A 22,349-nucleotide genomic window follows, 5' to 3' on the forward strand; every position below is an offset into this window, starting at 1 on the left:
TAAAAAATTACCTTATAAAAGAAAATGTTGAAAAGTATAGAAAATCTTGATCATTACAAAAAAAAAAAAAAAAATTGGTAATAAATAGTACATTGAAATCATATTTACAATAAAGCCTTCTTCACACTATAAAACTTTTTCTTTGCAAAAATAAACTGCAGTTCAATAAATAGTTGAGGACTCATCATCATTTCATTAAAAGCAGCACTTTTTATACTAATCTTAGATAACAGGGAATAAAATAATCAAGCATTAAAATTTTCATATTAAAGATCTGTAGAAACATACTTGAGGTTAAGATACAATAACATGCCGAACAAATATTAATTTAGAAGTCAAACGACAAAAATCAGTGTTATATTTTCAAATTTTCACAGAATCAGTTTCAATAGTTTTACCGAACCATCATCCTCAGCTGCAAAAAGGGCAAAATGAAGTTTTTGCAGCTGAGGATGATGGTTCAGTAAAATCATCGAAACTAGTCCTGTGAAAATTTGAAAATATAACATTGATTTTTGTTGTTTGACTTCTAAATTAATACTTGAGGTTAGCAAATGTCTAAGATTAGAAGAGGAGTATGGTGTTTTCATATTTACCATTCTTTACATAATATTTTAATCCTTTTGACAGAAAACATTTGTTATATGGGATCATAGGAACACTCTGATTCTATATTAAATCTTTACTAATCATCAGAATAAAATGCAGATTTACTTTTATTAAATGAAAAACAAGCTGAAATAAATATCAAAATTATTTAAAACTTTAGCAACTTTCAGCTAATACTTTTAACATGAAAACATAATCTTTATTATATTTATATTGAGTTTAATTTCATTACACTTTTGAATATTAAGTCTTCCTGATTTGGTGCTTATTATCTGTATTTTCCAAAATTATTATATGAATTTCTTATGATTCCTTTATTTTATACCTAATTTTGGCTCTACTCTTATATGCGCCCTAAGATCGCCAAATGTGGCGATATGTGTTCTGCGCGGGTTTTTGGCGCAATTGCGTGTTGTAAGGCAACTCTTTTGACGTAGAAAACTCTTTTGTTGGAGTGGTTTAATTGCTTGTTGGTTCGTGTCATGCGTGTTATGAAATGGCCTATATTCCAATAATAGACGTGGTTGCAAGAGGGTCTGGGAGATTATTTTTAGTGGCTGTGCATGATAGAAGTAAGGAAACGCTGATGCAGCGTATTAAAGAGTGGATTGAGCCTTGTAAAACTATTTTTTCCGATGGCTGGAAATCTTACAAGGATTTAGGAAAAGAAGTTGTTATGTCACATTTATCCAAACCTGGTGTTAAATCATGCTGCTTTAGGACAGTTTCATGGTTAACGGATAATGCATTGGTGCCAATATTTTTCTTAAATTATTTTGCTTAGCAATATTATTAACATTATATAAATTTTATAATATAAAAACTGATAATCCTTCCTTTAAGCATGATTGAAATATACATATACTCCATATGTGAGATATTAAACAAAAGTGAAAATATAATATTATGTTACTAATTATAGGTACTTTGATCTATAATTAAAATTGATAGTTATAATAAATAAATGAAATATAAAAATTATTTAATTAAAATTTTCAGCATGCAGATTATTTTACATATAAATAATTATAGCGTTTACTATACTTATAATGCTAAAATTTACTGACCTCTGTTAAAATCTAAGAAAACATTTTCTTCTTCACTATCCCTTCTTTCTAAAATAGACAAAGAAGTAAAGTTACTTATATTACAAACATTAAAATATTGTAATTCTTAAAAGCTAATATTAACGCTATAAAGATAACTACAGTCATTTTAAGGGTTTCTTATTTACTTTTAAATTTATTTATTTGTGGGCTCAGGTGGCTGAAGTTTTATGATTTTTCCTACCTTTACATGAACTTTTACAAAACTCTATTCACTTATGAAAAGGAACAAAAATGTGCTGTATACCCATTCAGTCTAGAGCCGACACTTTGACGCCATTACGGAAAATAATCAAAAATGTTTCAAAGGAACTCATAAAAAATGGTACTGAGTAAACAAGTACTTATGTATTTCTTCTTTCCAGTTTTTAGCAGCTAATTTTTTTTTTCTTGAAAGGAAATGACCTTGAAAATAATCCCTTGCTCTGTCAATGACAAGGATAGGGATATATCAAATGGAAAAAAACACTTTTTCAATATTCTCAAACATATAAAATAACGTGGCTGATAAATTGAGCACTTTTGGTGGGATTAGAGAAAAATAAATCTGAAGATTAAATATACGAGCAAGATGATAATTTTGTTCTGCAGGAACTGGAAATAGCTGACAATGATTCTGAAGTGATGTTTTATGACATAAATGAGCTTTTTTTTTTTTTTTTTTTTTTTTTTTTTTTATGGTCTCAAATTGCTAAGCATGCAAAGAGTAAATAAAAATGAAAGAAAACTCAAAGGAGCCTGACATCACAGAATGTCATACAAATACGATGCAAAATAATGTAGTCTACCTTGACTTAAATATTATTGATTACAATTTTATAAAAATTTATGACAAGAGAAGAGAATTCAATTTTCTACACTAAAGTTAACCAACTGGAATTCAAATATTTCCAAAAGGATCACCCTAAACACAATTTATTCACAGCTACTTAGAATAAAAAGAAAATGCAATACAACAGAACACCTTCAAGAAGAAATACTTTACCTCGTGACTATTTTGAAAAATAACCTAATTCCTCATAAAATAATTAAAAATACCTTAAAAAAAGCTGGCATTAGCCTTACCAATTTTTAGATAATTTGAGTTAGATAATGAAATTTTATACTTAAAGCCCAATGGGACAGTATAAAGTGCATGGCCAATTCAGAAAATCTAATGTAAAAATGTACAGTTAATTCTTGTCACTATAATTTTTTTCCTCCAAAATATTTTGGCACAATACTTTAGTACTATTGTTTTAATAGTTTTAAATTACTTTGATGGCCAATTCTACTTTTATTAACAAATCGGGCCTTTTCGTTTTTCATTGTAGCTCGATCGCCCTCTAGCTTGATGAATTACGACTTTTATTAACAAATGACTTTTTCCATTTTACCCTTACTTTTGTGGCCATGTTGAATAATCTTTGCTGAATTAGCCATTTTCACATTTTTGAAACAGTTTTATTCTTCTACAACTTGACTGACGCCATTTTGGATTCTTTCCATGTTTTTTCGAGTCTCTCATCCCCTCTTTAACCCGCGGGGGGTACGAGTTCCCGCGAAAGGACAATCTAATTGCATTGGCTGATACGCAGTGACATAGTTTCACCCGCCTACATCACACGATGAGAGGGATGGCTTTAAAAGACACAGAGGGGATTACAACCCCTTTTCAAATTTGCTTCGAGATCAGGAGGACTGCATATCCACAGGTCTGTTTTTTCTGTTTCTTTGTGTTTTTTTTAATTTTTTCTTGGTGTTAGCAAAACCCACGGCGGTTATTTTCATTTCAATTTAATTTCAGAAATATAATATTCATAAGTGTTTTCTTTTGAATTTAATTTCAGAACTATATAATATTCATAAAAGTTTTATTCTTTAAGCTTGCAGGTCCAGCCCGTATGTTATTGTATAGTTTGACTAATAGCAGACCGCTATTTATTTTTTATTTTATTTTTATTTTAATTTTGCTTTGCTTGGAGTTGCATTTACATTTTATTACACCTTAATGTGTCATTTTTTGCGGACGCGTCGGGAAATTGGAACAGAGAATTGAGGCTCCAAAAAGATTTTTTCGGGACAATTCATATTATTTTTAAAAAATTTTCGTCACACAAGAGCTTCAATTGTCTTTTTCGGCGAAACGCATAATGGTGTTAGCTTGGTTCGACTTTTAACTGAAATTTCCCTTGAAAAGCCAGGTTGGAAGTCTAATTAGGCTAATTTACCATTTTCCGCTTTGTAATTTTTATAATTTTTGTAATTTTATGTTTTTCATATGTTTTAATTTTGTTTTAACTTGTTCCGTCGTTCAGTTTTTTATATGTTTTAACTTTTCACTTATCACATCGATAGGTTTTACTGTATTTTTTTGTTTTTACACGTTTACAACAATTGATTTTAACAGTCTTATTTTCTGCATTTTATTTCGCGTAGGCTTTTTTTCACCCTTCAATGTTATTATTTTAAAAAATACTGCGTTGAACTATTTCTTGGAGACACAGCTCCTGGTAACTTTTTGGTGAGCTCACAACAATATTTCTTCTCATTATTTCATAATTTTTGCAGCATATTGCGCAAAAAAATTTTAAGACCAAATAGGTCTTACAACACAATACTTATTAGCTTTTCAATTTCAATTTTAGATATATATATGTCATAATAAAAGCACAACAAGGAAAAGCCGGAGCAGTGTAGATGCGTGATTAGATCCATATTGAAGAAGAATTTTGATTGCGGAGTATTTAAAGAACTTAAGATGTAAAATATAAAAAAAAAAAAAAATACGATGGCTTTGCTCTTTGCGAACCAGCAACCTTTAATTACTTTTCTGCAATTCAGGATCGTCCCCTAACCCAGTACCTGCTAGAACATTCACGCCTATTACATAACCTCCTCATATAAATGCTACGTCATAAGTTCTCCTAAACAGATGCCTTCTCACCTTCGTCCTGCTAACGCTTCCCCTATGCTCCTCTTTCTTTGTTAGAACGTTATGACGTATTAAAGTTTAAAGTCAGTCGTATCTAATAGTTCAATTACTGAATAAGTTATTTGATTAACTTCATCTGGAAAATGTCATCTGCTATAAATTAAAATAAAGATATGCTTGCTGTTAAAAGTAAAAAGTCCTGAGTCATCATTTTTTTCCGTACTTCAATCATCCCACCTTCGTCAACCATCTGCCAGAACGTGTAATGGAATAGCCTCACCATTCGCCCACGATGTGATGGAATAACTGAAAACATTACATATATATTACAGTTATTTATTGCAGACAGCCAATATTTCTGTTTCATATATCTGTACAGTATTAATTTTAGATTTGGCTGCAACGCAGACTTGAATTACATAGTATAAAGAAATTATGGGAAACACACTTCCCATGAGATCCTTTTAACTGAAACTTTCTAAATCTTTAATGAAAACATATGACAATCAATTATATTTCACACACTAGTCCATAAGTTTGTGAACAGAAATCAAAATTAAATTTTTCTGTGCAATGCCAAATTAAAAAATGTAATAAAAATACTAGAGCTAAATATAAATGCTACAATGCAAAAGATCAGTTTATCATAAAAGCATAATTTGCATCAAATGTAGTATATGAAAGTGAAAATATAATTTATCAGAAACTGACTAATGAATAATGAAAAGTTAACTGTCCCTAAGTAGAATTAATATTTCCTTTAGTGGCCAACATTGCATAATGTGCATATACTTTATTTTAAATTAATGTAAAGTTTGAGTCTCATTTGGTTACATTATTTACGAATAGTTTCATGAACATGTTTACATTTTCTACATTTTGGTTACATGTAACAGAGCTACCATTATTTTACTTTTACTTGACATGTCTTTTTGTAGTTCATTACATAGGGTCATAAAATATTATATCTCAGTGTATTCTGATTTAATGTTTCATGATAATAAAGTTCTAGATTTAAAATATTGAATCACCGTTTTAAAAAAATGCATTAAATATATTACATTTTTTATTTTAATAGAACTTAACTAAATAACAACTTAAGGGGAAAATTAATGAAAGGGACTTATTAAAGGGAAAAAATCCTGTCTTTCTAGTGTTATATTAAGAAGTGCAATTTTTAAAAGATTCTAATCTGTATATTATTAAATATACAAAAATATCACACTATTTATATAATATACATTTAAATTTTCCTGACATAAAAACACAAATGATTTTATCATAAAATATACAACAAAGAATCATTAATATCTTTTCAGATTTTGCTCATTTATTATTGCTGTAATAATAGTTTAATTATCACATGAGGCAAAGGACAAAAATTTTGAAAAATCCTTAATTAGGTATCATGAACATATCGTAATATCGTAGGTAAAATTTAAGTGAAAGTAAGACTTAGTTACAGAAATAATTACAAGATTTTTAACTACTACAGTCAAAAGTCTTTAATCCGGAATGATCTATAATCCGGACCTCAAAGCTACAAACTTTCTGCGCATGTGTCAACGCATGCGCATAATACGTTTACGCATGTGCATTTAATGTATAACGGACGGTATAAGCTAGGTTAAAGTTATCTAATTATGTATTTCAGTTAATGTTTCAGATTGCGTTGTTGCTTAATCTTCAAATTGGATCCAGCTTATTATTTTTTGCAGACTGTTAGAGCAATTTTATAAAAGTAAGCTTGAACTTTCGATTATGTCAAAAAGAGTTTCCGATTCTGGAGCTGCCAAAGGATCTACAAAGCGAAAGCATGTTTCGATGTCCATCAAACAAAAAGTGGAATTGCTGCAAAAAATGGATAAAAGCATATCCTTTGTTTCTCTAACCATTCCGAAATCTTTTTATTAGTTTCACGCTGCTCTGTGGGGGGGGGGGGGCACGCAATGAACTGGAAGTTGATCTGTCAGCACTATCCTTATCTTCAGGGCAGATGTTTTTATTTTATTTGGTTTATAATTCCTTACTAAATGTAGTATTTTGTCTCGATGTACTCCGTCTTTGATACGACTTAAATCAAATTCCTCGTCATTATAAATATCACGAATACACATCAAATAGTTTTCTGGTTGGAATTTTCTAATTTCGACTATGCCTAATGTATGCTTTACGCATGGGCGTGTTGAAAATGTTTAATAAAGTAAACAAATAAATATTAAGCTTTTTTTTTTTTTTTTTTTTTTTTTTTTTTTTTTTTTTTGTAAATTTTGATACCCTTTAGTTCATAATTGCTCTTCATTTCATAAATTATGGTTTCATATTTTTAACTTTATAATTTCTACATGCCATCTTACGAGATTTAAATTAATTATCTATAATCCGGAAAAACTGATAATTCGGAATCGCCGAAGTCCCGACGAGTCCAGATTAAAGATTTTTGACTGCATTAACAGATTTAAGATTGTCAACTGGAAACTTAGGATAAAGTTGTGACTTTATTAATTTTAAAATTTTATTATGTGTTACTTTACAAATATGGTATGCACAAAATGCTGCAACTTAAAATTTCATTCATTTTCTTATGGTATAAAAATGGAATACAAGTAAAACAAATATAGTATAAAATGCTGCTATCAGCCTTTATACCATATGACTTATGATGTTTTGACATCGGTGAATCACAAAATTACATTATTTCAATATTTAATTTGAATAATACTTTGAAATTAAAATGTTTCCTTAAATTACAATGCTTTTTAAATTAAAATGTTAAATGAAATTAATGTTTTTAAATGTTCTTTAAAATGTTTAAAATTTTCCAGTTCTTTTCTGCTAAAACCCATCAGCATGTTTTCCCCAACACACACACGTTTCCTTGCCGCCAGGCACCACTAGTCTAGTTTGACTTCTTTCCTCTGAAATGGATTTTTACTATTTGAGATATGTCAAGAGATAAACAAGTGGCTATCTTAATCCTTCAAGAAAAAGTTATACTGTTTGAATAATAACCTCATGAAATTAAAATGCAACTGGAACAATAAAGGCAATATTTTCTCAATATCCTTTGACCGATGGATGTAAAGTTTTTTTAAAAATAAGTAAAAAAGAGACAATATCTTTTATTAAAACTTTAATTTTGATCTGACAACAGTAATAACAGGCTAACCAAAATAATTATCTAGATGAAATCAAAAAGTTAAAATATAGAGCAATTCACAATGGTACCTGAACTTAGATTAAGTGAGATCTAATTCTTTCCCCCTTCACTGCCATGGTAAAAAACTGAAGCCAGTATACACAGCATTATTCCACTCCGAGTTTCATTTACTGCATATAGGACTAGTAAAACAGAAAAATGCTGAATCTCCAGACACACACACTGCTCAAGGGCTTAAAATAAAAATGTGGTTCATCAGCCAGCAAGCAAAACAACAAACAGAATCATTTAATACTGTCACAGATAATGATGCTTTTCAGCAAAATACATATCTCAGCTAACTTAGCCAGAAATCAACTTAGGACATGCTTGTTTTTGAGCATATTCTCCATTACTGCAATGCCTGAGAAAAAGAAAATTTCTTAAAAAAAGGGAATTTTATAGTAGGTACAGATAATAGATTATTTCATTTATTACATATCCAGATTTTGGACTCTGTGCTGTGTTTGTTTCTTTATTGTATTTCTACATTGTTTTATGCTACTATGAAAAAGTGCATATCTCGAAAAAAAGACACAAACATGTCAGTGGTTTCCTAGTTGATTCAGTTAAGTATTTTCTCTCTCCTCTCCACATGCCTTCGTGGTGTAACTGGAAGCTTACCCAACACATATTTGAGAGGTCCAGAGTTCAAGTTCTGGTGAGGGCAGTGTACCTTCTTCACGTCTCGTTTCGTGCTTCAAAATAACTTAATCACTCTACGAGTGGTGCTTAAACTAAAAGCGTCGGACAACAATTCATCATCTGCAGGATTTGGCAATTGCATATCCTCATCTCCAATGACACTTTAAAAGGGGGAGTACATAAGTATTCTCTCTCTCCTTTCTGCATGTGTTGATGGTGTAACTGGAAGCATATTCAACACGTATTCGAGAGCTCCAGGTTCCGCGTCCTGACATGGCACTGCATATTTTTCATGTCTCCTGCTTCAAAATAACCTAATGACTCTACACTATAATACATTAAAGTAGTGAAATAAAGATGATAGTTCAAATGGATAATACAAACAAGATAATATGACTTACCAATCTAATAACTTAGGATATTGAAAATTAAGAATTATGTAATATTTTATTTGCTCTGTTTTTTATTTTCAATACAGATACTTTAGAACAAAGTAAAATTCAAAAGAAGAAAATCAAGAAGAAAAAGAAATGAACAAAATTATCCCTTAATGCTTTGGTAATAATTACAAATTTATATCATACAGAAAAATTTTGATTTCATTGAAACAAAAGTCATGACTAAGATGAAACTTTAGGTAACTGTTCTGTTATCAGTAACAGATCCAGAAATGTAAATATGTATGCATGTATGGATGGATGTATGTGTTTATGTATGCATGTATAATTAATTATATGTAAGCACAAATGTATGTGCATATAGGGTCCCGATAACAGAACATACCAAATTTAGTATATGGGCTCATTTTTAAGCACTTAAAATCACTTAACACTCAGAATACAAATGGAAAGAATACTTCTAAGGAAGTTCTGAACTCTCTATATTTTGTAAGATACTGCATAAATACTTGCACAAAGATACATTATAATTACGAGTACATAAAAGCAACACTATACCAACTCGTTATTTCCAATATTTGAAAACAGCAGATCTTTTCGCCACTAAATTATAAATAGAATCCACCATAAAGAGATATACCAGCTCATAATGATTATCGAGATAACAAAGAAATAATTGAAAGAAAAACAAAGTGATTTCTGTTTTCATGTAACTTCTACAGCTCTTAAACATAAATCTTGAAGATTTTCGAAATCCAATATACAAAGAATAATTGTAAATATATTGATAATAGTGAAGAAACTTTGCACTTCAAACGCAAATACAAAGTACAGATGCATAGAGAATTGTAATTAAATTTACTTGAGCAAACATAATCATATTTTTATAAATCTAATACATGTTATATGAGAGAAAAATGAAATGTCGTGTTTCTAGATAATTCCGTATCGGCAATTTGATAAGCTATATAAAATAATCAGATAGATTTATCTGAAAATAATGAACAAACAATCATAGGTCTGACAGTGACAGAAAAACACTCAAGTGTCAATAAATGCAATATACAGAAATGTATAAGAATAATTATAATCTATTCCGGAAAAAAATAAAACTTGGGCAATATTATACCTTATTATCACGTAATGTTCATTCTTTAATACTATTTAAATAAAAAATTAAAATTTAAATTTGGGTTCAGAGATATTAAAATTTAAATTATATTCAAAAATCTCGGATTCCATTTAAAATCAACTCATAGTAACTGGAACTTACTACGAAGCAGACGTCCACCAGCTCGATTTTGCTGCCGTATACCATGGGAAACAGCCATATTTTTAAATTATAAGTATCCCACATCCCACAACACATTTGATTTCTCAAAATATTTACTATCGCATGGTTTAAGTTGAGATAAGTTGTAGATATCCTGCTACGTATATAAATGTTTCTTAAAAGCCTATTATGAAGACGATCTGCGAGTGGTGCAAACACTTGAGTACCTAGTCTGCCCGACATCACCGAGAGTTAAGACATTTGAAATTTCATGTAAGCCCATAATATGAAACATTTCAGAAAACTATATGCATAATTTATGTACTGATTATCGAGTGATAAAAGTACGTTAGTAAATTAAATCGGTTATTTCAGTAACGTTTCTTAATCTATTTTCTACGGTCACCTAAGGCTCCTATATAGCCCAAGGCTAATAGAGAAGCTTTAAGGCTCACTAGAGGCAAAACACTAAAGTAACTGAACACTGGTAGTCTTCTCGGATTCGAATCACAGCGCATAGGTTCGCTTCATGGGCGTTTTCATGGTTTTTTGTCGTATGTAAGACTCGAGTGTAAAACAGGCCCTGAACGATAAAAGCAGTTTTGTCTACTTTGTAAACAAGCTTTAGAAATATTAAATTTAGTAATCTTGAACAGAACGCAAGATCGCTGAAATTTTAAACATAACATTAAAATATATGCATCTGCAACGAATGTTATTAGACAGGTGGAAAAAAATTTGGTTTATTATAACAAAGAATGCTTATTGCTTATTCGATTTTGACAGAGCAAGGTAGGATTAGTTTCCTCAAAATAGGTATCTGTTCGTGGAGAATCCACCAGGTGAAAGAACGGTAAAATCACTCAACACTGGTAGTTCGACCCTGGTTAAAATCCAGACATGAACACCAAGAGTGGAGCATCCATTTCCTGGCTGCTACTGTGAGCTTAACATGTTAATAGCTCTCCACAACTCGGAGACTGTACGGAGGGGCGCCACACCCCCCGATCAGCCCACGGAGACTTCTCATGTTCATAGCCACAATCCGTCGCCGATGGCTGAGCGGGGAGCCCAACTCCCCCCGCACAGCCCTTAATATCTACATGAGAGCGTCCCCACATTCAAGGCAACGGACACGACAGTACCAGTACAGTCCCTGCCAAGCCCGCGCCTACCACCGTATAAAAAATGGTTCTAGTCCATGTGAAGACTGATTATATACCCAAGGAACCGAAGCTGTCAGGACACAAGTCCAGCCAGTGATCTGGAAGAACCCCGGGTCTCCTCCAATCAGTTGTTTTATCATATGGTACTATGAAGGTTTAGTTTCGAAAGCTCAAAAACAAGGACTATAACATTCAAGAAGCAGAGCACTCTGTTGATGATGAGAACCGCCTGTGATAAGCTGTGGAAGAAGATCACTATGAAAGCATTCGATAGCTTTGCTAAGGAGTTAGACGTTAGTACCATGTCCATTAGTCGCGCTATGCATCGCATAAACTTGGCGTACAAGTTCAATCGCAGCATGAGCTGACCCGAGCAGATAAGGGCAGACATGTCCGGGCCTACACTAATCTGCTCCAATATCAACATAAAGACAAAATTCTGGACCGAATCGTCAGTTGTCATGAAACGTGAATTTTCTTCAACAAAACACGCCGAAAAGGGGGTTGGTCTGTGTGCCCGGTAAACCCGTTGGCAACGTCCTAAAGCGCAATTTGACTAACAAAAAGATCATGCTTTGTATGTTGTGGGATTGCCGTGGTATTATCTACAAAGAGTATCTATGAAAAAGGTAAAATCCTCGTCAGTAAGGAGTATAGCGAGATGCTAGTCCGTTTGACGCTGCTTTCAAGGGAAAATGTCGGACTGACGTCAGGCGCAGAAAGGTAATGTTCCATCAATATAATGCAAGACAACATTTGTTTGAATTCACTGGCTGGACTCCGTACGGACTCGAATGGGATCTTTTGCCACAACCACCACATAGCCCTGACATCGCTCCATGGGACTTCAATCTTTTTTCACACCTACAGCTATATCGGACTGGTACTATCTTCCGTTCTGCACAGGACGTCCGAAATGATGTTGATCTGTTTTTGTACTCAAGGCTCTGGGCCGAAGGCTTTAAAAAACTACCAAAATGTTAGCAGAAAACCATAGATTTGGGTGGTGATTACTACCCGCACTTAAGGTGCTGCTTTCATAATTTTTTTTATTTTATTTTATTTAGAACTTTTTTTTTCGCTTTTTTTTTACTTTCGTTACAACCAGATACAGGCTATATGTTTGTTATGTATTTGAGAAAGCTGGTTTATGACTTTTATTTCTTTAAACGTTGATTTTAGGCATGTACTTTGAATTGCAAAATTTCTTATAATAAGACTGAGAAGTTTATGGAAAGATTCTTAATTGTACTGGTAGAAGGTTGCCCTTAAAAAATCCACCGTTTTACATAATCTTCAAAAAAATTATAAATATTAGAATATTCACTGAGGTGTAAAGAGAGACAGCATTATATATCTCAAATAAGTACTTGCATGCATGTTGAAACTTAAAATAATATTATCAGACAGAATTTTCCAGAAGGCCTTATATGTATACTCTGCAAAGAAAAGGAGGGCAGTTCCATATCTCCCATTCTACTGGGCTGATTAACAAAATTTGTATGTTTCATGTCTTGAAAGTGCGACGTAGGATATGTATTTGATTTAAATATATTATTAACGTAATTATTGCGACACAAAACCGGAATTTTTCTGAAATGACATACTGATTTTTTTCCATGTTTCGGTTCTATGACGCAAATTATGCCAAAAGTACCAAGTTTTGTAAAAATCACATGAATAGTTTTTGAAAAATCAGCGCTCAAAGTTTTAGCTCCTCAATTGAATTTGGTATGTATTTAGTAGTATCTCTTCGTTTAATTGAACTCACTTCATTCTTTCTTTCATACTTCGAAACTTAGGTTCAATCCAAATACAATGCGCAGATATTTTATGATTTATTAAAAGAATTCATATTTTTTAGTAAATTTTATCAATTTTTCGAAAACATTTTTGGATTACAACCTGTAAATTTTTTTTCCGCTTTATGAGTTTGTTATGTTGTGTAAGTTAGTTATGTAGTTTTATTTCTAGGCATACCTGCAAAAAATTAGAATTTTTATTCAGAATTTCGCAACATATAAGGGAATTTATATATTGGCGCATTTTGAAATTTTGTAAACATATTTCTTATAATCAGCAATGATGCTAAATGTGTTTTACATACTTTGCTATTAAAACTAAACGAATTGCAAGAGTTATTCTGAGCACGTCAAAAATATAATAAAAAATGCTGTAAAACAATAAATAAAGCGTTCTATCTTCTGCTACAGAAATGTTTAACAGCGCAAAATTTACGAGAATATAAGATTTTTATCTTCTTTTCTGTGTGTAGCAAAAGCAACCAATAAAAATGATTTTAAGATGTTTTTATGTTCAGAGATATTTCAGTACTTTTCTATTATAGGGGTCGGATCAGAAATGTACGTATCTATGCATGTGCGTATATGTGTGTATGTAAAAACACACATACGAACATACGTCCTTGTATACATATATCCGTTAAAATATACATTTCTATACACATGCATTATTTACACACGTTTTCGAATCCAGTCCCGATAACAGAACTGTATCGATATTTCATGACATTAAATGCACGGTAAATTTAGAGGATATCCTTCAAACTCTTCCCCCAAATCAGAGGCTAGACTTTGAAGCTGTGCCGGTTGCATTGGAGTAGCTCTTTCGCTAGAAGTGTCTGAAAGACTACAGTAAGATCAGTTAAAATCTTACCTGCCCAACTTTTTTTTCCATATATCTCTAATTCAATAAGATATAACACTGGTGACCAGCTTTTGTACTTTTGAGGGTGAATCTAATTTTGTATTTTTGAGGGCTGCCCATTACGCTATGTTTCGCAAATGTTTAGGAATATGTCCTGGTTATAGGTCATCGGTTATTTCAAGGTTCTTAGGATATTTATTTTAAATAAACTACGTATAACGATAAGTCTTAGAAGATTAAATATATACATAAATTGGGAAATTCTGTCAATAGCATACAAACTTTGTTTACCTTAACCTACAGGCTAGTCATAACTGAGATATATTATGAACAATTATTTAAAATGTTGTTAATAACTCCTTTCTTAACGACTGTATTCGGCCTTCGTATTGCCCGGTACTGAATTCTACTATTATTTACCAATGCTCGGCAACATTAATGATCTGCGCTATATGATGACACTGTGATACGAAAGGGGATTTTTTTTTTTTCAGGGAAGACATGAAGCTGCAATTTGGCGAAAAGTGTTTGAAAGACTCTAGCAGGCTTCAGTTAAAATTTCACCAACAGAAGCCTATAGAAACCCTCCAGTAACTCGCACAGGTGTTGAAAGGCTGTTTCATCTGGCCTTTTTGGACTGCCCTAACAAAAGAAATCCTGCCACTGCAGTACTTCATCAATGGCATCCGTGATCCTGAAATACAAAACGCTCTGTGAATGGTGGATGTCAAGGATTTCAAAAGCGATCTAGGTATGCCATTAAATTCGAGGCAGCCCAGCAACTCGTACAGACCGACACTCAATTAGAACTGCTCAAGTTCAAGAGCCAGTGGATTAAGTGACTGGCTTGTCTAAACGATTTAACAAGACAAGTCAGTGCCTTGATACACAAGAGGAGTGACAGAAACGGGTTTTAAAGTGCTCAAACTGCGGTGCTGAAAGCCACGTAGGAAAGAGCACGAAAGTTAAGACCACTCTCAGCAAGAAGGAGGAAAACTAATTAGTGGCCGTCTGACGGGCTGGAGATTGCCAGATAATGTAAAGCCATATTTTAAAGTGCTTCAGATTTCGTAACGACTGGAGGCAATAATGGACTCTATGTCATGGGACATAATGGAGTTCCTTGCAATGTGACCATCGATAAAAGATCCAATGTTATCATCCGAAAAGATTTCACTCAACAATTGGAAAGTGAACTCACCTGGAAGTCATTCTGCTTTGACTTCCAGACTGTGTCTGGGATAAAATCGACATCGATGGAATATTAAAAGTAAATATCCCGTTTGGAAGTGCGGCCTGCCAGCACACGGCATACGTAGCAATTATTACAGACCCTTGCATACTTTCTACAGAAATATAATTTTTCCATGGACTTCAAAAATAATGAACTACATTCCTTCTCTGAGAACATAACTGTTTTCGGAATTAATGATGGAGTTAAATCTGTCCATCAAATTTACAGCGATATCACAGGACCAGTAAGAACAGAAATTTTACTTCCTGGATCCATAGCTGGAAACAGAAATTTCCAATATGCCATAACAGAATATCCCAAGAACAGTAACACCCTACGACGAGTACTAAGAGCATTGGCATTCGTTGACCTCACGAGGACCATTATCCGGGAGAAAGTTGCCAATGTAACTGCAAGACGAAAGTTATTAGGAAAGGTAAAATGGTTGCAGCATATCCTCCAGTGGGTTCGGAATTCGCTGTTTGTGAAATTCAGTGCTTTTGATAGGGAAAAGTTTTTTTTTTTTTTTTTGGCGAGAAGTTTATCTATATATATTTTCTACTGGAAATTCAATTAATTCGAATGTAATCTGTTTCTAGAAGAATTGTTTGAGATTATGCCTAGTGAACTTAGGCGTAAACCAGATAATGACATGAACAGTGGCAGCAATAAAGAGAGGAAAACAAATGGGAACTTTTATAGCGCGGGCACTATAGCTATTGACAATGTCAAAATAGCTTTTAAAAATGGCACAAAAGAGGTAAAAATTTTTCTGAAAGGAATTGAATCTGGTATCCCGGTTGGTAAGTTGTTTAAAAAAGGTTCTATTCTAAACGAAATTACAGATAAAGAAGATAATATTTATATCACGAGAGAGAAAAAAATCATCATTTCCACGAAAAGAATCAAAACTATAGGAAAAGTCTGTAAATTAAAATCCTTGGAAGGTGTCGGAGTAAAGGCCTCAGTAATTGAAGATACGTACACAATGAAACATGTAGTTAAGAATGTTGATACTCAACTTAGTTTAGAAGACATAGCAGCTGGCCTAGAAGAAAGTGAAATTAAATTCTCATGTATTATAAGATTCACTAAGCCAAGGTGGACGAAAAGGTGCCACGTTCTGATATCAAAATAGGTCGAATTAAATTTTGCGGTAAACAAATATATTGAAAACACCATAATATGCTACAAGTGCTCTAATATAGGCCACAAGTCGAAACTCTGCAAAAGCAAAGCGAAATGTGCGAACTGGGTAAAAATGACTGCAATGACCCTTGTAAAAATAATACCAGTTGCTTTAGATGTGGAGGTAAGCATAATGCTTTAGACAAATCTTGCCCAAAAATAAATATCAAAAAAGGGGAGGTACGGTCAAAAGCGTGAATCTTCATCGAAGAAACCTCTCCAGACTTCCAGTTATTCTTCCTGGCCAGAAGCTATCCAGAAAGAAGAAGAACAAAACTCTACTAACACCCATACGAATATATATACTAAAGGCTCGGTATCGGAGAAGCCAGGGGAAAATGTTTTAAGTAAGATAGTCGCAAGATTAGAAAATCTCGAATGGAAAATTGATTCTCTTTATGTAGATAATTTAGATCTTAAGGAAGTCAATAACAAAATTAAAATTAAAAATACACAACTTAGAACCCTGTATGAAAACTCCCTAAAACAGATCCAAAAATACAAGGAAGACCTTGAAAAGACCTGCCTTGCATATGAAAACCTTCAAACAGAACATCTAAATTTGAATACTATACATCAGGCTAGTCCTCTGATATCTTGAAATAATGGGCCAGACACGCTTCAAGAAGATGAAATTCCTCGAATTGATGATGATACTTTCTAATTTTATGTGTTTTATCATTAGTTGGAATTGTCGAGGTTTCGAGGCGAACTTAAGTTTCTTGCCTTCTTTTGTTTCTTGGTTAAAACCTTCTGTTGTGTGTCTCCAGGAGACCTGGAGTAGTAACCCTAGGGCTCCTTTCCTTTCTGGCTACAATAGTTTTTTAAAGGAAAGAATTTTTCCCAGTAAAGGCGGTGGCTTTGCCATTTTTGTGTTAAAAAATCTACCTGTTTCCAAACTTTCAGACACTGGAATTAAATCTGACATGGAAGTTCTAAGTATCAAAGTGCATGCTTACGGTAAAACATTTACTATTGTAAATTGCTATAGGCCTTCCGGAAGATTTAAACTAGAAGACTCAATGATATTGGATTCCTTTAAGGTTCCTTTCACGATCTTGGTTGGCGACTTTAACGCCTGCCATAGAAATTTTGGAGATAGTAACATCGCCCAGCGGTCAAAAGCTCATGAATTGGCTAATAGACTCTAATATGATTATTCTAAATAATAAGAAATCTACTCATATTTGTCGTGGCCAAGAAGGAGGAATCCTCGACCTTTGTATGGCAAATGTCAATATCGCGTCCAAGCTGTCGTTCCGGAGACTTGATGACAAGGGTCAAAGTGATCATTTCCCTGTGTATCTTAATTTTAATCATATCTTTAAGAAGAGACCTGGAAAAATCAAAAGCTATACAAGTTGGCGAGATGTCAGTCTATCACTGACACGCTTGCCTGTGAGCCACGCTGGTAATATGGAAGATAAAGTTAATGCTTATACCTCTGTAATTAACAGCGCTATCAAGATACACTACAGAGAAATCACCTACAAGGTCGAGCCAAAAAACCCACGGTTCAGTTTGGAGTGCGCCAAATTCAAACATCTTAGAGATAAGTCGAAAGGGAGGGCACTAAGATCACTTAATCCAAGCGACTAGGTGGAGCATAAGGGTGCTAACGCTAAATACAAAAAAGAACTAATAAAAGCAAAACGTAAGTACTGGGCAAAGATTTCCTATGAATTCAATTCTTGCAAGCAAGTCTTTAAAAATGTAAAAAACCTTAAAAAATATCTATTGGTCTCTTCCTTGAAGGTAAATTTTGTGATCACGCACTCCAACGCACATGTATTAGACAATGCTGCTCAAGTGGATATTTTCGCGGAATATTATACAGCGCCAATGAAAATACTACCCAGTCGGCTCCTATCGACTTTCCTTCGGCTAAAATTGAGCCAATTTCCGCGAAAGAATTAATGTACGCACTATGGAGTAGGAAAAACTCCTCCCCGATGGATTTCCGGGTCCCGATGGAATTACTTACAAAAGTCTGACGATCGCTTCCAAATATACGTAGAAAGCCCTTCTTGAGATGTATAATGAAAGTCTGCAATCAAGTAATATTCCAACAATCTGGAAAACATCCTGGGTTGTTCCGATTTTAAAACCGAATAAAAATGGGAGACAGATTTCAAATTACAGGCCAATTTCTTTAACGTCTGTCATTGGGAAAACCCTTGAAAAAATAATCCTGCTCCGCTTAGAGTGGTGGGCTGACACAGAAAATATTTGGTACTTAACGTATTATCGCAACCAGGTTGGCGCGATTTGTAAGTTTGAGTAAAAAAGTATAAATAGAAAGAAAATGTACATTTATTAATTACAGATAATTTTTAATACAGTTTTTTATATTATTTTGTTTTAAAATATAAAATAGCAATTAAACCCTTCCGGTTTCGAATTTGAATAAGTTGCAGAATTATTTTTTCGGCGGAAATCTTTTCGCTATTGCTTTTAGCACTGATTGAAAACCGTATTCGCCATAGCAGTGTACACGTCGACTTATTTTTACTTTAAAAAAAATCCCAGAATTGAACAAAAATGGCATTGCGCACACTCTTGACTTTATCCATGTACACTGCCATTTTGCATTTGGAGATTCACAAAATTTTCGTGCAAATTTTTGTAATTTATGAGAAAATAGCAGTGTACATGGATAAAGTCAAGAGTGTGTGCAATGCCATTTTTGTGCAATTCTGGGATGTTTTTTTAAGTAAAAATAAGTCGACGTGTACATGGTTATGGCGAATACGGTTTTCAATCAGTGCTAAAAGCAATAGCGAAAAGATTTCCGCCGAAAAAATAATTCTGCAACTTATTCAAATTCGAAACCGGAAGGGTTTAATTGCTAATAAATTACAAAAATTTGCACGAAAATGCAGGAAAATTTTGTGAATCTCCACATGCTATTTTTACAAAACTACGTATAACACGTAGGGTTGCCGTAAGTAGGGTCGCCAAATTTGGCAATTTATGCGAATTTTGGCCTGGTTGCGTTAATACGTAAGTACCAAATATTTTCCCTTCAAATATTTATGGCTTTAGAAAAGGCACTAGCGTAACTGACTGCCTTAGAGACATTTATATGAGTCTATCTGGTCAGCCAGAAGCAAAAATCTGGAAAATTACTTAATTTGCTTAGATATCAAAGGTGCATACGATAATGTGCAACATGAGATTTTGATTTAAAGGCTGGAAAAGATGGGCATGAGCACTAAACTGGTGCGTTAAATCTACAATTTTATCACTAATCGTCTATTTTTTGTAAAGTGGAGATCTATCCTATCCACAGAAAAGATCATGTCCAAGGGCCTTCCACAAGGAGCCATTTAACGCCTTTCCTCTACAATTGTTTCATGTTGGATTTTTGTAAACTGAATGATAGGAGTACCGAGCTTTTCATTTACGCTGATGATATCTATGCGCATGTTACTGTTAGGAAGGACAGCCGGGATTCCTGCTTACAAGACACTCTCAAGAATATCCTTAGCTGGTCTGCTGAAAACAAATTTGCTTTCTCCTTCGAGAAATCAAGACTAATTGACTGTTCAAGAGGAAGAAAGAAATACCCTTCCCCCATCAGCATAGGTGCTCTCAGTATTGGATGGAAAAAAGAGCATAAAATACTTGGCGTTATATTCGAACACAACCTCAGTTGGCGAGCTCGCGAGGCTTATCTAGTTAAAAGATTAAATAACACTTAATCAAAATCCTCTCCCAACCAACTCAAGGAATGAGCACAAAATACTTACTAAAGATCATCCAGCAAATCATGAGTCCCCAACTCATATACGGATGTGAAATCAGGTGGGGAGAATCTCCTCCCAAAATAAGTACGATATATATAAGCGATTAGAAAAGCCTTAGGGATAGGTCATTTTGCTCTCAACGACGTTATTAGAAGAATTGCAGCTATTTCGCATTACAATAAGATAAAAAAATGGCAAAGAACATTATCCATCATAAATCAAAAATTTCGGGGAGCCGCTCACTTTTTCCCCGCCACTAGAGGCGAAAGGTTTAAGAAAGGATTTAAGAGCTGTTCTTGACAGCTATGAATCTAAATAGATTTTAGATAATAACGTTGTTCGCCAAAAGAAACGGGTTCCGCCTTGGATAGACTTTAGTAAATTTTGTAACGCCGATTTAAAGTATGTTCACGATTTTGTCAATGATTACGCTCCTTTTATCAAACATTTGACTGCGGATGTTAAAGCAGAAAACGTATGGGGCTCAGACGGTTCCAAAAACTTGGACGGAACCGGTTTTGGAATAACAAATCTACAAAATACCGTGAACAGAGCCATCAAAATTGTAAAAAATGCTTCTATATACACCGCGGAAGTTTCAGCAATTTGGTACACTTTGAAATATCTAGCTAACCTTTCCGAAGAGACGAGAATTTTCACTGACAGCCTTGCGGCAGTAGAAGCTATTGCCTCCTTCGAAGATTCAAATAACAAATAATAAGATTATAATTTGTTGGATACCTGGTCACAAAGGCATCGAGATCAACGAAGGGGCAGATTTTTTGGCTAAACAGGCGGTAAATTCACGCAATACTCTCATCCTCCCTATATATACATGGAAGGATATCAAAAAAGAAATTAAGGAAGACAAAGAGGGGGAAATTGATACCATCTGGCAGAATTCCAACTATTATTGGCATTTTAAAAATGTTTTAAATACCAAATACTTGAATATTAATTGGCCCGACTCAAGGAAAATGGAATGTAAAATTAACAAAATCCTCACTCGAAGTATCCTCACGAACTACCTTAAATTCAAGTTAAAACTTTCAAGCACTCCTTTTTTATGCGTAAATTGCAAAGTACGAGATGATTTTGAGCACAGACTGAATGAGTGTCAAAAATACAATTCTCTAAGGAACTATATCGCCAAATTCTGCGATAAAGAAGACATTCAATACTTCCTTTCTGCAGAATTAGTTAACAATTCCAACCTAAGAATTCCGAAATTGGGTCGTTTACTCGCCAACTTCTTCTAACTTACCGAGTCTCACGGACTGAAGGAAACGGCGTTCGCCAAAGTCCTCACCTCCTTTCTTCTTGCTCAAAAGCAAGATTGCTACAGAGATGTTCTCCAGTGACCTGCATTCAGAGCTTAAATTGCGCTGGAGCCCGGCTCCGGTACTTCTCAGTTTTCGAGATAAATTATAATTTCAGCCGGAGCGCACCGTTAATCGTAAACATGCCTTAAAAATCAATTCTAACTTCTGAATGCAGGCCTGTCTTTCCCTCACACTTAAACCTTGCACAGAGGTTGAGACATTTCAGGAAAGAAACCCCCCCCCCAATCTTATGCGTATTCTCCAGGATATGCAATGAATTTATGAGAGCAGGTAAATTTTGCATTCCTTCAACAAAATAAAAGTGATACCCTGGTTGTGCACGTTCCACGCTAGTGACTTCCTACTGCAGAGCTCCTGTAGATTTTCTGAATGATATAACCAAACGGGGGTGCCACTTGTAGAAAGAAGTCTTATGTTTCTTCTCACGGTGTATTCAGGGAAAATTTCTGTTTGACGGCTAGAATTATATCGACAGAGCATCACGACCACAAAGTCATGAACACTTCCCTCTTTATTTTCAAAGCTAAACTTTTCCGTTAAATTTCTTTCCATCATATCTTCATACTGTTTCTATAATTCTCACTATTCTTCCTTAGTGGATCTTTAATCATTTTATCTTTTTCCTTGGTATGCTTTAAAAAAAAGAGAAAAAGAGTGGTACCTGTTCTGAGCTGCTTCTTAGCATCCAAGTGGAATTATAATTCCAGCCGATGCCCCAAATAAGACGAGGTCCGATACCTTATTTTTATTTACGTATTTAAAATTAATTTAATAACTTATTAGATTTCTCTTTACATTTTTCTTAATTTAAATTAATTAATTAATTTAATAATTAAATAAATAAATTTTATTTTAAAC

At 33.6% G+C, this 22,349-nt stretch overlaps 1 protein-coding gene across 2 annotated transcripts in view; it reads right to left on the bottom strand.

Annotated features, from left to right (window-relative positions):
• rictor (rapamycin-insensitive companion of Tor) overlaps window positions 1–10,306 on the bottom strand; it is a 143,887-nt gene extending 133,581 nt beyond the window's left edge. The window contains exons 1-2 of one of the 2 annotated variants that reach the window (XM_035355016.2): window positions 10,145–10,306; window positions 1,677–1,724 (exon numbers count right to left, since the gene is read on the bottom strand). In XM_035355016.2, the coding sequence (XP_035210907.1) occupies window positions 1,677–1,724; window positions 10,145–10,202 (106 nt within the window). In that variant the 5' untranslated portion in view covers window positions 10,203–10,306. The remainder of the gene's footprint in view (window positions 1–1,676; window positions 1,725–10,144) is intronic. The other variant, XM_035355017.2, reaches the window with a different exon arrangement.
• Window positions 10,307–22,349: the final 12,043 nt, after the last annotated feature.

This window comes from Stegodyphus dumicola, chromosome 4 (assembly GCF_044657685.1).
Source record: "Stegodyphus dumicola isolate Sdum_Otavi_A_Nest chromosome 4, ASM4465768v1".
Classification (NCBI taxonomy): domain Eukaryota; kingdom Metazoa; phylum Arthropoda; class Arachnida; order Araneae; family Eresidae; genus Stegodyphus; species Stegodyphus dumicola.